Genomic DNA, 16187 nt, shown 5'->3' with positions numbered 1-16187 from the left:
GACCATTGGATGTGCATGCATATAGCCCATGAAGGTGATGATGAAATTGTGATGCATATAACAGTTTTCTTGCATTGAAGTATTCTATTTTCTAAGGAAAGGAAACAAAATGAGACATTGGCTGCACAGGGTAGAACTAGACTTGAGGAGTTGTAGTATGACCTGCAAAACAGGCCATAATCTGTAGGATTTGTATTCAATTTATTGTATTATGGGAACAGTAGAATCTCATACTGATGAAAAACTGTGTTACAGAAGTGTGACTGTCAGGCTGCTTCGGAATCAGCCCTGCATCCTTTTCAGCAAACCCAGCTGGTTTGTGACAGCTTTTCCAAAGGCTGACTGAACTATAGCAATGAATGGGAGCTAACTGGCTGAACCAACCTGGAGCAGACAGCAATGATGCTAATGTATTGTTGGAGGCATTTTTTTCAGTGCTGACTGCACAAAAATAGCGTCAGTCATTTATTCAGCCTAAAGCTTTCTCTATTCTTTCTCCTTTTTAAACAATGTCAGAAGCCATTTGCATGTTTTTTCTGCTCAATCTGTGAAGGCATTCACAATTGTTTTACTCAGACATAAGGACTCATCTCAGTTCTGCCTCTGTTACAGTCTGTAAAATGTGAGTCAGTGCGAAGTATTCTGTTGTCTTCTCTGCAAAGTATTTCTCAAGCTCATGTTCTCTGATAGTTGCATCACCTTCATTGCTGGTGTTACTGAGAGGTGTAGGATACGCAAGGCTTCCATCAGTGCAGGCAGTTTGCCATCATTTTCTGAAGTTGGCTGTGCTGCCCTTCACTGTTCTGATGAACACGTCTCTTATGTCAGTCATAGATTTTTCTGCATTCAATGATTGTGTCTTGAGTAGAACCAATCTCTTATAGGGTAGTGTTAAGTTTGGAGGATACTTCTCATCCTCAATGCAAGTCATCTTGGTACAAAAATTGATCAAGTGGCCATATGTCTGAAAGATATATGCAGACTGGAATAGGGAAATTTTCCATTCAAAGCCCAGAAACTTATTGTGTGTTTAGAGGGGAAAATAAGTACTTCATCCTATAATAAAACACAGGAAACTTCAACACAAATTCCACTCTTAGTTTTAAAGAAGCAACAAGTCTGTATGGAAAAAGCTTACTTCAAAAAGCAAATTAATAAGATGTGACATGGGAGGGTGGGGGGGAACATTTAGGGGCTTTTGAATTAGTATTTCCAGTGTCATAATGTCATTGAGTGACTTGGAATGGTGTGGTATTTGTAGTTAACTTCCTTAGCCTCAATGAGGGTAAAATACTTGGAAAGAAGGATGCATTTGTGGTTTAAATGTGAAATTGGAAAACAGGAGATTTATTTCTGGTTAGATGAGAGATAATTTGGCTTGGGGGATACATCACTTTCTGTTTCTTAATGTCTGCTTATGAAAACTGGAGATTCACAAAGATTATTGCCTGATTCATCTGAAAAGGGGATTAATGTAATGTATTTTAAGACCCAAAGAAGGAAATAATATTAAAACGAGTTAACTAATGCCAATAAAAGTTAGTTGACAGTAGATTGGCCTAAGGCAGCATCTGTTACTATTGTGATTGTTTAATTCACAGTTACCTGTAACAAATGAAGGTAAAATTTGAAGCTGATTCTGTGATATTTGTTACATTTACTGCATTCTAGTACCTACTATATCTACTAGCATTTGCCATTTAAAAATATCTACCACTGATACCTTTACAACTCTTTTTTTCTTAATATTGTCTGTTCAGTAAATACTAGGGAATATTCTAGAAACTACAAAAAGCCAAAACAAAGAAACCACCACCACCAACAAAAAACACAAACACAACCCAGCCAACCAAAATGAAAGCTAAGAAGCAAACTGCCTTAATTTCAGTAGGTGTGTCAGACTCTTCCTCTGCTCTCAAAATAGCATATCTTTTTAGCAAATTTAGGATCTTGATATTCAAAGAGGAGTCTCAATCTGAACCCAATGAATCTATGAGACTGAAAGTCCAAGATGAGTATCAGAGCTGATAGTGTGGTTTCTTGAGGACAAGATACACGAGCTCTTTGTGATGTGGCATCACAGGATCTTTATAAAGTAATGGAAAGAGTAAATTATGCATAGTAAGCATGCATTCATTAAACACCTTTTAAGACCTGTTTGCACCTTCCTTTTTTGATTGCTGCATGCATTTTGGGTCTTTCATATGCAGGAGAATAGCATTACTGTTTGAAATACCTTGCATCTTCCTCCATGTTTCTGCCTTGTTGTTGCTAATTTGCAGTGAAAATCATGGTTCATGTAGCACTCAACAATTCATCTTTGAAAGAGATTCCTTGGACACTTGTTCCTTTGTCCATAATCCTCCACTTCATCTGCTTGGTATGTGCTAGTGATCTGTCTGAGTGCTTGATGCATTCCTATTGGGTGTTTATTACTAATGTCTTGCTGAACATCACGTCAGCCAGCCCTGTGACTTCAACGTTTGTGATGCTTTCCTGCTGCTTCGTTAATCGTAAGGTATGAGAGCATTTCTCTTACTATTTCCACAATTTCTCTATCTCCTACGTACTAGCCTGATACACACCCTCACAGCACTATGTATGTGTGTATGAGTAAGAGTATGGAAGCCAGCTTTGTACACTGTTAATTTGTCAGAGATTTGATTCCTATACTTATTCACTCAGTGTCCTGAATATGAGAATCTACACTGTTAAGAAAACTCCATTTAGATCAATAAATCATTGCCAAAACAAATGAATTCATAAATGCTGGATGTCCAGTCCTGCTAGTGGGTATGGAAGTGCAATATGTGATCTTCCAGTGACTGGTTAATTGTTTTTTCAGACTGGTATTCCAAAAGAAGCAAAAGTTAACCAAAAGCAGACAATCCTAATTGAAGTAGGCACCATGTCTGACCAGCACAGTTACTGACACACAAGAATGTCAAAGAGACTGCGGAGGAAATCTTAAATACTGAGTGCAGCCTGGACAGATTAAATGATCTTACTACTATTTGTGAGTATACATGATTTTAAAAAGTAGCATGTGCTTTAAAGTTGCTCTGTACTTAAGTACCTCTATGCAGAGTGATGTGAATGGGTTTGACTTTACGACACGTCCTTTTGGACACTGGAAGGAAAGTGTCAGGTTGCCCTAGACCTTCATTCACAATGAAACTGAAATGTTGCTTTTGGCACCTGTCCTGAATTTGGCCACAATGTAATTTGCAGATATTTTCATTCTGTGTGTTGGAGAGATACAGCTGGATGCTGGTTCCAGAGAGAAATCCCTGTGGTTATCTTAAGTAGGACTTCTCCCTTTTGCCCATAAAATCTTGACAACAAATTAATCCTGCAAGGGCTGTGGGCTGATCCCTCATCACGTATCTGAGTGGGGGAACAAAAAATAATTCAATCAGTCATGAGCTGGAAATCAGCTCTGTTTCAGCAAGAATCTAATCTAAGCCAGATGCTCCCCTGTCTTTCCCAAATGCTACTGTGTTATTGCATAGGTTATCATCTTCTACTGATGTGAATGGAGGGAATGACATTTGGTCTTTGGTGTAGTTTTCATGTCTAGCTCAGTCCTCCATAGGGTTTGCCGTCTCAGCACAGGTAACAAACATCTTGCAGAATTATGAGCTTTTCACATTTTTTTTTTCCGTCTGTCTGAATGATATTGGATTGATACTGTGGACAGGAGGCTTAGCACGGGGAATTGGGATCCTGAAAAGATAATGGAAGAATGAAGGGTTTTCTGTTGAAGATTTCAGTAAGTGGTAAAACTGCTCTGAGAGGTGTAATTTCATAAAACTCGCTAGTTCAATTCATACCTTGTGCAAAAGGTCTTGACTACTGTCATAACTGCAGTGTTGCTTGTATATCTGTGAAGTGCTATAAAGGTGCAAAATACTCTGAGCAGAACTTCCAGCTCAAATCTGAAGCCTGAAATCATATTTTAGGAAGCTGGCATCTAAGTGCTCCCTGAAGGGTTTGGCTTTGTCTTACAGCACAAACTGGAAGATCTTTTGTTTTTTGGGTCTAAGCTGTGTGACCCTTGTAGCAACAGCTGATGAGATTAGCTGTGTTGCATGCACACATCAAAACCAATGCTACAATCTATTCCGAGCTGTTGGCCCATCTGTCTGTAATAAGCAGAGCACTGTGAGCGGCTTTGACCACTAAATTGGTGACAATTTGTTATTTAGTGTCCCTCAAAATGTCCCCGTGGCAGTAGTTCATAGAAATGAAGCAGACGTGCCTGCCGTCTGTTAGTGCTTTACTGAGGAGCAGAGCTGGAGTCACCCCTGTTGGTAGTGCTGTGTGGTGCACAGGTCCTGCTTGAACCTCTGTTTCTTTTGGTCGGGGCTAGGGGCACCTGGCCACACGTGCTACCATCACAGAGCTATTAAAGGAAACTTTAAGCCAGAACAAAGCAAACAAAAACTTTGCGATCCTGTTGAGAACCATTATTCTGGAAGAACTGCGTTTGGCAAAATGAAGGCTGAACCTTCATGCTCTTATCTATCTGTACCCGTGGACTCTGCTCCTGGAGAGCAGCGGGTGGCTGTCGGACCTCGTGGGATAACAGCTTGTTCACAAGGTCAAACCTCTGTCTGTGCCCCACCGTCGGTGCCGTTGTTCTCCCCTTTTCGTGCGAGGAGGGGTTGGGGCGCCGTGCCCCCCGCTCCGCCGCAAGGTAGGGGCGCGAGGCGGCCGGGGAACGAGGCGGCGCTGAGGCGCGGCCACGCCGCCAGGTGCCCCTCGGTGGGAGGCGGGCAGCCCGCCCTCGTGCGCCCCTAGCGGCTGCGGGCGGCACGGCCGCTCCTCGGCAGCACCTCCTCCGCCCGACAGCGAGGCGGGCGGGCAGCACAGAGGGGCTCGCCGCCTTCGCTGCCGCTCCGAAGCTCTCGCGGCGCAGCCGGGGCGTGCGGCAGCCGTGGCACCGTTGGCACCGCGGCTCGCCTCTAGCACCGCCGCTCCCCCCGCTGCGGCCGGCCCGCGTCGCTGAGGAGCCCCGCCGGCCATGGAGCTCTCCGTGCGGCTGCTGCTGGCCTCCTGCCTCTCCCTGGGGGCGGCCGGAGAGTTTGACAGAAGGTAGGGGCCGGCTGCGCGGGGCGAGCCGCGGGAAGGGGGCGCGGGCTGTGCCCCGGGCGGGCTTCGGCGGCCCCGGGGTGCGAAATGGCGCCGGGGGGCTCCCGTCACACCCGGGGCCGTCTCCTCAGCCGGGCGGGGCGCCCCGGAGCCGGCGGCTACAGGACGGTGCCGGGGGGCCGAGCGCGGGCACCGCATCGCGCTGCCCGGGGCCGTGCCCGTGCTCGGCTGCGGGGCGTCAGCGCCGTCACGGCTGTAGAAAGTTGGTGGCCGCAGCGGGGCTGCGTTCTGTCGGGATTAAACGCGGAGCGCTTCACGTGCTGTGAAAATAAAATCAGTTTATTGACGCCTCGAGGCACTGGAAACAGAATACGGTGGAGAACTGCGACTCAAGTTTTAACACGAAGCCGGGTGAGAGCGACCGCGGGGCGAGGAGAGGAGAAGAGAGGAGAGGAGAGCCGAGCCCCCGCGCGGGGCCGGAGCGTCAGGTGGGGCGCGCGGCGCGGTGTGCGGGGCAGCGCCCTGCTCGCTGCCTTCCCGCCTGTCGCTGAGGCGCGCTGACAAGTCACGGCAGCGCTTTGCCATCGCCTGAGGCTGCGCTGCCTCTTTCCTCTTCGTTTTTATTTACGGTCTCTCTAGTTCTCCCTTTGCATTTATTTACCGTGTAATGTGAAGCTCATGTTTTGATTTCCCCCCCCCCCCTCCAAGTTTCAGTAACTTGGTGATACGTCGCGAAACAAATCAATGCTGAAACTCCGGATGGTGGTTAATTGCGTGTTACCGATAATTTCACAAGTCTGCAACAATTTAATAGCGACCTGTGAGCGGCAGCAGCGAGCGCATTGCGAAACGTGCCCGTTGTTTCGGGTTGTACGAAGTTAGGCCGGTTACCTTCTGCCTAAAGCTATGCCCAGTGTCTGAACAACACGCTGCGTTCGTAACAGAAATATCACAGGCTCAGGTCAGAGCACTTTGCCAGAAAAAGAAGCGTTCTGTTGTTTGTGGTGTTGTTGTTGTTAATAGAGAATGATTTTAGCTAGCTACTTCCAAAATGTTTCACTAGCTGTCTTTGAACTGTCTCATGCAGGTGGCCCAGACAAATAGTCTCTGCAGGACTGTGCCGGTTTGGAAGCAGAATTGACTGCTGCTGGGGCTGGGCCCGTTTGGCCTGGGGACAGTGCCAACGTGAGTATCATTGCTGCTGGGGCTTCTAGTCACTTACAGGAGAGACTTGTGCGTGCACCTAGCCGTCCTTCACACACAGTCTTGTAATAGATGGCCAAGGCTTTTGCACGTGTGAGTCTGGCTTAATTAAAAGGATGTTATCAGGTCAAAATCCAGTCTGTTATTAACAGTTCTGAAAATGATTTCAATCAAGCAAAGTAAACTTTGGCTAAGGCAATGAGAATCTGTGAATTTCTGTTTTGTTTCTACTTCATTTCATTCCTAATAGCTGGGCATAACACTTCAAGTGTTATGTTACAGGCAGTGCAGGCCAGAATATTTATATCTGAGAAAGAAATCTAAATAATTGACGTTTCATTTTAAAAGTCAATGGATATATTCAAATTGATACTAAAGATCAAACATTCTCACAGCAATCCCAAACTAAGGGTATATAAACCAGCCTGATGACATCCGTTTATTGGGCCACACACGAAGAGAAACATCTCTAAGATTATTATTTTCTAATAGTATATTAGAATCCTATTCTAACACGCTATTTAAAATCCTTGATAAGGTCAGGATAACAAAATAGATAAGTCTTCATCATTAAGGGCATCTTCTAAAAGTACTCTATAGTAGCAGCTAGGGTGGTGTAGAAGTTCAGGTTGTTAGGAATCACAGACCTCAGCTTGTTAAAATTACAGGCTTTGATTCTGGGAACACTGGCTCACGTGCCTAACAGTTCACACGAATGATTTCTCCAAAGTTTTTGCAGGACTGAACCTATAAATAGTGCTTTTTGCTTTTTTAATGAAGATGCAAATGACTAGATTATTTTTTGCTAAGCCACTTTTAAAGCAAAACAGGTGTTGAATATTGTTAGATGCATAGCCTGCAGGACAGTGGCATAAACAAGCAGCAGGCAGAAAGATGGGCAAAAGATAGAAGTGGCACTGGCAATGCAACTGTACACTCTCAGCAAAGGTTTTGTTCAAATCTGTGAATGGCAGCACTGGCTCCTTCCATCCTAAGCATGTTAAGAACTTGCAGTGTTTAATAGGTATATAAGATGACTGGTAAAAAAGCTATGCAAAGTGCTTTTGGAACATAACATGCCTGCTACTGTTAAGAGATGAGAAGATCTCAGATTGGTATCTCTGAGCCTGTATCATGAGTCATTTTGAGTTTTAAGGCTGTAGTTCATAACAGAAATATTTTTTTCCCTGGGATGGATGCTTATAGAGATGGAAGAATAACGTGAGGTAGTTGATTGCATCTACTCCAGAGGCGGTAGAATCTGTGTGTATCTTTTTGAACTTGTATTTGGAAATTGTTAAGCATTTAGATGTTTGAGGCTACATTTAACTGACAAGTATAAATAATTTGCACTGAAATAAAAGAGATCTCACTGTGGCTTTTCACTTAGGTCATCTCCTGTGTGATGGCCATAAATTTAAGCTTGCATTTAGCTGGAAGTCAGCTACAGATATACTTGCCCTTTAAATTCTCTCTCACCAACTCTGATTTGGGGTTGCTGTTTTCAGAGTTTTGAAGATGGCAATAGCATAAAGTAACACTAGCAAAAAAGTCATAACTAAAAGTAAAAAAAAAAAAAAAAAAATTGTATAGAGGGTTTTCTTTATTTTTCTTACCCTGAATTTTGTCAGTAAGATTATTTGTAGTGATTTGCCATCTTCTTCAGATACCATAAATGTTCTTTTTTTAAGGCTAAATCTAAGTGGATTCTCTATCTACTATTGAAGTACACTATTCACTCTTTCAAGGAGTGCAGAGATGGATTCTGTATGGTCATCTCCAGTAGTTGGGACCAGATTTTAAAAGTAATACAGTTCTCACTTAAGTGTAGAAATGCTTTGTTTCCTTTTTTTCTTTTACTTTAAAGACTACTGAGAATTAGAAAAGCCTCAAATTTGTGGGTGAAGACCTTGCTAAAAACTTAGCAGTTAATTCTGGTTCTGAAACAGGAGTCAAACTCTGAGAGAAGTATAGCAAGGAACTCTGTTCCAGTTGTGGGTGGTGAAAATTCCAGTCATATCACAGAGTGGGAGATTACACCAGACGAAAGTGAATCTTTTTAGTGCTGGCAGCCAAATAGAATATCTGTAGTAAGCACTTCACCTTGGGAATGAGGCATTCAGCATGAAGGATTAACCTCACACGGAAGGCAGCATTCCTGGCCTCAACTGCAGTCTTTGAGTGTTTTACTGTATGAAGGGATATTTCTGAAAAGGTTCCAAAAAATTCAAGCCTCTTAATCCTGTCCCCAGAATGAGTGGCATAAATGTTAACTTTCCTTTACTGGATGTATGTTTTCTTTGCCATTTCTCAAATAAATGGTAGTTATGCGATGAAAACAAGTATAGAATCAGGCTTAAAAACAGGTTGTGAGACCCTGTTTACTATCAGTTCAAAAATGAAGCAGTACATAGTCAGGCAACAATGCTGAGCTTTTTGTTAATGGACATGAACTGCTGTACTCAAGCCAAGCAGTTTGAATCATCTTTGCTATGCCTGCAAGTGCTCCAGCACATTTGCACTCTCACCTGTTTACTCATGCATAACTTGTTGTGTATACACCAATCGCCTTTGAGTTTATCTTACTGAGAGCAGATGCGAGTGCCATGCTGGAGACAGAGAATAGCAAGAATACAGGCTCTGATACATGAGAGAGCTGCAACCTACAGTTACCAGAAGGACTCTGAGCTGTGATTTCAGGCTGAAGTTTTGCTAGCTTCTCCACCAAACACATGTGGGCCAGTCTCCTGCCCATGCCTATTGAGAAAAGAACGTGGTAGCTTAAGACAGTTGTGTGGTTTAAGGTAATGGTTTAATTGTGAGGAAGGTTCAAGCCTGTGTATGTCAGCTTTAGAAGGGCAGGAGTGTGGCCCAGCTGACAAGTGGCAACTCATTAAACCACAGTAATGCAGTGCCTGGGATTCGTCATCCATCCATAAAGATGCACCTGGAAACAGAACCACCTTAGCTAGATTTGCTTTTGCAAAGTGTGGAGTAATTTCTTTTTGTGTCCCGCTGCCTGACATAGGGGGTATCCAGCACAGCTGTGCTTAGTGCTGCTCAGTCAAGCAAAAGTCAGCATAACTCAGCTGTCCTTTTGACAGCATGCAGGAAGAAGTCAAAATCTGAACCCTCCTTTAATTTATACTTTAAAATATCTTCTGTCTCCTGTGAATGAATTATACCAATCGAGACTTCTATGTGTGCTTCCTTACATGTACACCTGATATCTGTAACTTGTAAAAATAAGGCTTTCTTGCATTTTTATGTGTTACTGTTATGCACATGGCAAAACTGCAAAGCAGAGTGAAAGTGAGGATAGAAGGAGTTTCTTCTGGAGTTCTTCTTTCACAGTAAATGACTTTGAATTTCCAAGGCAAAATTTTTGGTCAGAACAGATATGGACAGGTATGGACAGTACGTTCATAATTGCTTTCGTGTTGCAAGGCAGCTGCATCTGTGGTAATGTGTTGTCCTAACCCAGAACCCATTTCAAGTATACAGATGGATAGGGGAAAACCAAGTTGGGACATGTATCATTGCATGCATCTTGCACAAATGTACTTTTCTCACATACCAGCTGAAAAAAAAATGTGTTCACACAGCTGTGAATCTGCAAATACATGCTGGGCTCTGGAACCTGGTTAGCATATCAGGAAACTAAACTATGGAATAGGAGAGGCACTGATTTCCAAGGTGATCTGATAGTATATCAGGTGGCCTTTCAGTATATAAAGGAGAGGTACGGGAAAGAAGGGGGCAGACTCCTTAGCTGGGTCTGTGAGAGTGAGGAGAGATGGCTTCAAGCTTAAAGGGGGTAGATTTAGGTTGGATGTAAGGAAAAAGTCTTTCACAGTGAGGGTGGTGAGGCACTGGTACAGGTTGCCTAGGGATGCAGTTGATGCCCTGTCCCCGGGGACTTTTATGGTGACACTGGATCAGGCCCTGGGCAGCCTGATCTAGCTGTGCTGTCCCTGCTCACTGCAGGGCAGTTGGACTAGATGGCCTTTAAAGATCCCTTCCAACTTAAGGATTCTGTGACTGTGATTCTGTGATATATGTGAGAAGTAATGTGGTGCTTTTTATTCTTCACTATGAGGGTGGAAGTTCTCCTTCCAGCAAGCCATGCTAGGGGCTATTTTTAACTTATTTGTTCTTTATTTGTGGACATTTTTGCCACTGATTCATCTGGGCTCCGTGAAAGGCATCCTTACAACTAGAGGTCTACCTGCCTTGCTATAGCTGGCTTGCAAAAAGCTCTGTTGTTCTTTTAAAACTATTAAAATGATTTCCAAATGTGTGTGCCTTTCATGAACAAAATACACCTGCTTTGTACTTGGCTGCATGCCTGTTTGTAATTCATTTGTATGCTAGTTATATGTAGTCAAACTACACTAAAGATGTAGGCTGCTTTTTGCTTCATAATTTCACTTGCAATTTAACAGCCCAGAACTAAACCTGTTTTATTAAATAAGAGCTGGCAGAAAGAGATACCACTAATTTAATGTAGGTTATAAAAATTGAGCAAGATGTCTTAAGAGAAGCAATAGCAAACTGCTTGAATTCTTATTCTAGATTACGGTTTGGACAACTCCTTTGCTAGAGGCAATAGCAAGTGTGGTTTTGCTGCATTCCCATGTACAAAATACAAGTTTGAATCTACAGCTTCTGTAAATTGGTGCTGGCCTACTGTCAGATCCTCTGTTGGCATGAGTCTGCACGGTTGGTGAGGTTAACAGGGCTAATTCTGAGGGTTTGTCTAGTGAACAGAAAGCTGTGCCCAAAATGTTTAACAGGAATAGAATTTCACTGAAAATGAATTTAACAAGCTTTGCTGTTATTTGATTACTTCACTTATTTCAATTCTGAATTTTCCTTAGACATTAACAAAATTAATAAAGTCTATCTTGAGAAGGGATTGTAAAGATGAATGCACTCTTTTAGAGCATCCGTCTATTGCAGCTCAGTCTGGTTACTTCCCTGTGCTGAGATTTGACTGTTATGCCTATGGAAGAAAAGCAGAGAAAGTTAGCAAAGGTTTTTATTTTTTTCCTACCACCTTACAATAAATCCACAACTAACATGAAAAGCTTAGGGACAGAGCAGTCAAGAAGCTAAACAGTAATCCGTTAGTAAAAGTAGAAGTCAGGCAATCAGTTTACACCTCATTTAAGCATTGCACCAAAAAAAAAAAAAAAAGTCAGTTGGAAGATGTCAGATTAGCATTAAGATTTAGTCCAGCCTAGTAAAATGCATGCTATTGCAGGAAGTTCTTAGGTGACCTGCAGTAAAGAGGGGGGGAGCTTCTGCAAGCTGAAATGGCAGATGCAGACATAACCAAATGCTTTGCTGGAAATTGTGCATGCTGCTGCCTTTTTGCAAGTGCTGTGGAGAAGCTCATACTGTATATGCTGCTCCTTCTGTCTTAATGTGTATCTGTGCTGTGTGCTTTATTTACAGAGATGCATGGTGGTGGGCTGGGAAGAGGTGGTTGTGCTCTCATTGATGCCGAGATGATTTTGTGTAACCAACAGTAATGTTGGTGGGAGTTCACCCACGTAAATCATGTCATACATCAATGGGAGACGAGGCTGTGTGTCTAAGGGCTTTTGTTTCTTGCGCATCACGATGCTTTAAGTGGAAATGGCAATTCTGTATAAACTGAGATGCACAAATCTTTAGCGAAATAAAACCATAATTTTGTCAGTAATGAACCTTGACAGCATTGGCTTCCACAAGGTTGGCCCTCTGGCAGAAACCTCATTAACATCAGCAAGAGTTTTGTTACTAAATTTGTGGTTGCAACAACGCAGTCTATGTTAATGCATTGTGTCAGCAGTGTTTAATGAATATTGATGTGCAGTGGATCTTATAAAACGGCCAATAATTTTGTGTATTTTTAAATATCTTTTCTGAGAAAAATACCTATACAGAATTGCAATACTGTGTTAATTTTGTCATGCAATAAAAAAAAATGAGGTTTTGCTATTTTTATTCAGTTACAGATGTGGGGATTTTTTCATTTTAGAACCATTATGGTTCTAAAAGCGGTTATGACTTTGCTGTGTTAAAGGTACAGTATCCTTTTCCACTCCTCCATTGCATCTCTTCTGTATAGAAGTTTTGCACAGTTTTGCAGTCCAGTTTGTCCCCATGAAATGCCAGCAGTAGTGTGTTTTGACCACACTGTCAATTTGAATTTGGAGCTTCCTTCAAAGCCCAACAACAGCCCCAACCTCCCTCCATTGAGGAGCTAGCTGGTTAAAGCAGATGTAAATCGATAAAAGTGACAATCAGAGCAAACCCTTAAATGTTGGTCAGTATTACCTAAAATACAAAGAGCTGTTGTTGTTAAGTCCCCACCTTTGATAACAAGGTTATGGAGCCTAATAAGCTGTGCATCTAATATTCATTTTTATTGGCAAATAAATTGTTTTAACATGAACCCAAAACATAGATCTGTTTCTATCTTATTTAACTTTGGTATTATATTTAGTTACATATGGTAGTAAGAGCTGAAAAGGTCTCTCAGCATTAACTTCATTTCAGACGATCAAAATTTAAACGTGATAAAAATGACCAGTAAATGTATGTGCCAGTACAGATGTTCAGATGCTTTAAAATGAGTGTAATATTAATTACTCTCAAACTAACATTGTCCTGATGCAAACCCTTTACGTTTATTTTATGTTATGCAGCATTAGTGATATGTATATGCATATTTAGGTGAAAGGATACTGTCTCTTTAAGGAAGGCATTTGTGTTCTGTTGATGGAAACATGGGATCTAAACCATGAAACACGAGAATTTGTACAATATTGTATGGCAAAGCAGCTCCTTAGTTGGTTGAATAAGAATAGCATCACGTCGTGATATTTAATTACTCTTATGTATCAGAATGTGTTTGTTAAATCTCATAATGTAATGCAGATGTAAGGTGTTGCTATTTTTAAATGTGTACCAGAATTTTTTTTTATTTCAGAAAAGCTCTGAATGTTGAATGTGTGTAAGTCTCCAGGAATGTAACAAGTTGATAAAAGCCCCAGCCAAGTCCATCCTCCTTACAGGGGAGAAAAAAAAAAAAAGCTGGAATTTCTTTTTTCTTTTTTTTTTTTTTTTTGGATATTTGTTTTACAGCTTTCTACGTCTTAAGGCAGAGAATAGCCAGCCTAAGGTGCCAGCCCAAAGGTTAGCTGAACATATTTCTTGAAATAATTTTGGAAAGATTATGGCTTGGAGTTATGGCCTCCTGGTCATTAATTGTTCATGAAAACTATAATACATGGCAAGAAGATGTAGATGTTCTTTTTTTTTTTTTTTTCCTCTTAAATATTTTTGAAGCATCTGATTTGGGGAGGGCGGGGAAGGGTGGGAGAGGGAAGAAAACTAACAAGGCTCTTCATCCCAGTCACCTGTCTGATGACATGCATCTTATCTCCTAAACAGTTGCACTTTTTCCTTTTTTCCTTTCTCTTTTCTTGTTTCTTTATTTTACCATCAATCCCCAAGTAATAGTTCTGCTTTTCTGCAAGTTGTTTATACTCCCAGCCATCACATTTACAAGCTGTCAGATCTGGGAGGCCTGATTTTGCTTTCGCAGTATAGAATTGTGCAGCAGGAGGCTGGTTTGGGATGGTTGAAATGCTTACTGCCCCCCGTTGTCTGCTTTGCACCTCCACTACAGGTTGTCATCTTCACAGCAGGGAAATGTTACAGCCCCTGGCCTACAGCAGTGCACAGCCTGGCGTGTTACAGCAAGATGAAGTCAGTGCTAGTTTAGATTAGTTCTCGGGGCCATAGTCCTCTGCTGCTTAAGAACTGATATGTCTTGTTTACTTATCCCTGTGGTGGGAGCACCAGTCTTTAGAAGAGGAACAAAGCCATCAGCTGTGCATTAAAGTTGGCTTTGTTACTGTGGTACAGAAGTTACTGCACTGAAGCCACTGGGTGTTGTATGACTATAACCAAGTGAGTGGTAGGGCCCCATTTCTTTTCTGCTGCCACATGTGGTGACACTCCTGCTGGTCTCGAGTTGGGTAAAACACAGAAAGATTTGGGTATGGAACCTGCATTTGAGATGATAAGTCACTGTTCTTTAAGGAATTGTCGTGAGCCGCTTGAAAGACAAACATAAAAAACATGACAAAACCTGAAATACCTCTTACTGTTCTCTCTGCGTTGTTTGACCAAATTTCCACTGGTTTTTAAACAGTTCTAAAATGCACAGGTATTAGATTAACTTTCACCAGCTTCATTAAATCCTGTTGATCTCAGTGGTAGCTAAGTGTGTTTTTAAGTGTTCTGAACAGCAAGGCATTCATGAACCGAGGTCTGGATTTGGTATGCAGTTGAGAATTTGGTATGAGTTTGAGTGCAGTGTAGGCAAGCAGAGAATTCACTGTAACGAATAGCCCCTGCTGGCTGCAGTTTGTCATGTTAATGTGCCATTACCACAATCATGTGTGCAAACTGAGTAACTGATTTATGCAGGCAAAGGTGAGAGGGGTGTGTGTAAAAGTAGAATCCGCTTATCTAATGGAACTATATATTTTAGATTGAAGCTTGTGTGCATTTTAACCTGTTAACATGAATGCTACAAATAAATGCAAGTCACTTAAAAAAAAAAACAAACAAACCAGCAAACATCAAAACACAACTCAGGCATAATATATCACCATTTTATCTGATGTTACTATCAGTCTCTAGTTACAGAATTTGGTCAAGCACTTTTATTATCTTTCAGTGTAAGGAACATTTTGCATGTGAAATTATCTGAAAGTTGATACCTGCTGACTGTAATCAAGCTTACTGAACTCTGCAGGGATGTATATTGTGACTGCTTGTGCACTTAGCTGGGAAGCAATTTTATTTATTTTTATAGTAATTCTGTAATGTGAGTTACGGTTGTCACATGGCTTTACCACCTACTGATAACTACGTAGGGGTATCTTGAGGGTGAGCTTTATTCATTCCTCTGTATGTGACGGAGCAAAGAAGAAATATGTAACTGTAAGAGTTTGTGAAGATGAATAGTATGTAATAATCTATGGGCTGATGCATAAAGTACTTCCTTCCGGAGCAAAAATGAATTTTAAGAAATTGGGATTTGGGATCAGGATAAAAAAGGGGCTATGTGTTACTTGGAAAGAGAGAAGCAAGGCAGATGGTCAACACAGATTATTTCAGATGCAGGCATTCTTGTACAGTTTTGACTTCAGAGAGTTGAAAATAGGGGTTGGAGAAAAGATGGAACGCGTGTGGTCTGGCATTTTGAGGCAGATGTGAGTGGAGAGCTGCAGAAGGAGCAACTTTTGAGGGCAACTTCTGTCAGTGAGATGCTCTTGTGGACATCACTCAAAGAAAGAAGGTGTGTGGAATCAGGAATTAACATTATGGAACAAATTCAGCAGCAGAACAGAGCAAAGTGTTGTAGCATTCACCTCGCTGTAGTCTTTTGCTGAAAGTCTTGGCTCAAACTGTTAGAAAAGCAGATGAGAATTAGGATGGTAGAGAGACTCCTCTGTGCAAGTTCAGGATTTTTCACTGTTATCCCTCACGAAGGACTTAGGTAAGAATTAAGCAGTGTGACTGTCTTGTTAGGACTCCACCAAGCAGCACTTGGTAATGGATTAATAAACTGTTAACATCAACATTCTAGGGAGCTGAGTGCAGGGAGAAAATAAAATGAAAAAAACAACAGCAACACCTCCCACTGCCAACACTGCAGATCCATAATGAACTAATTGAATGTACGCTTCATTTATGTACTTACGCAGCAATTAAGAAATCATAATTCAGAATGATTTAGTCATACTCAGGCACACCAGCTGTTCCTGGTGTCTGAGAAGATGGGTGGCTTCGAGCTTTTACGCGAGTGTAACACATGCTGA

The 16187-nt window shown here is 41.9% G+C and overlaps 1 protein-coding gene across 5 annotated transcripts in view; it reads left to right on the top strand.

Moving 5' to 3' along the window:
• The first annotated feature begins 4798 nt into the window (after positions 1–4798).
• NPNT (nephronectin) overlaps positions 4799–16187 on the top strand; it is a 42351-nt gene continuing 30962 nt past the window's right edge. The window contains exons 1-3 of one of the 5 annotated variants that reach the window (XM_090138858.1): positions 4799–5097; positions 6182–6279; positions 13435–13485. In XM_090138858.1, the coding sequence (XP_089994984.1) occupies positions 5027–5097; positions 6182–6279; positions 13435–13485 (220 nt within the window). In that variant the 5' untranslated portion in view covers positions 4799–5026. Of the gene's footprint in view, positions 5098–5166; positions 5583–6181; positions 6280–13434; positions 13486–16187 lie in introns of those variants that run through there. The other 4 variants (XM_031607411.2, XM_090138855.1, XM_031607412.2 and 1 more) reach the window with 4 other exon arrangements.

Source organism: Phasianus colchicus, chromosome 4, assembly GCF_987193195.1.
Source record: "Phasianus colchicus chromosome 4, bPhaCol1.hap1.1, whole genome shotgun sequence".
NCBI classification, from domain to species: Eukaryota; Metazoa; Chordata; class Aves; order Galliformes; family Phasianidae; genus Phasianus; species Phasianus colchicus.
Note: the sequence above shows the minus strand (reverse complement) of the source record. Positions and strands in the feature narration are given on the sequence as shown.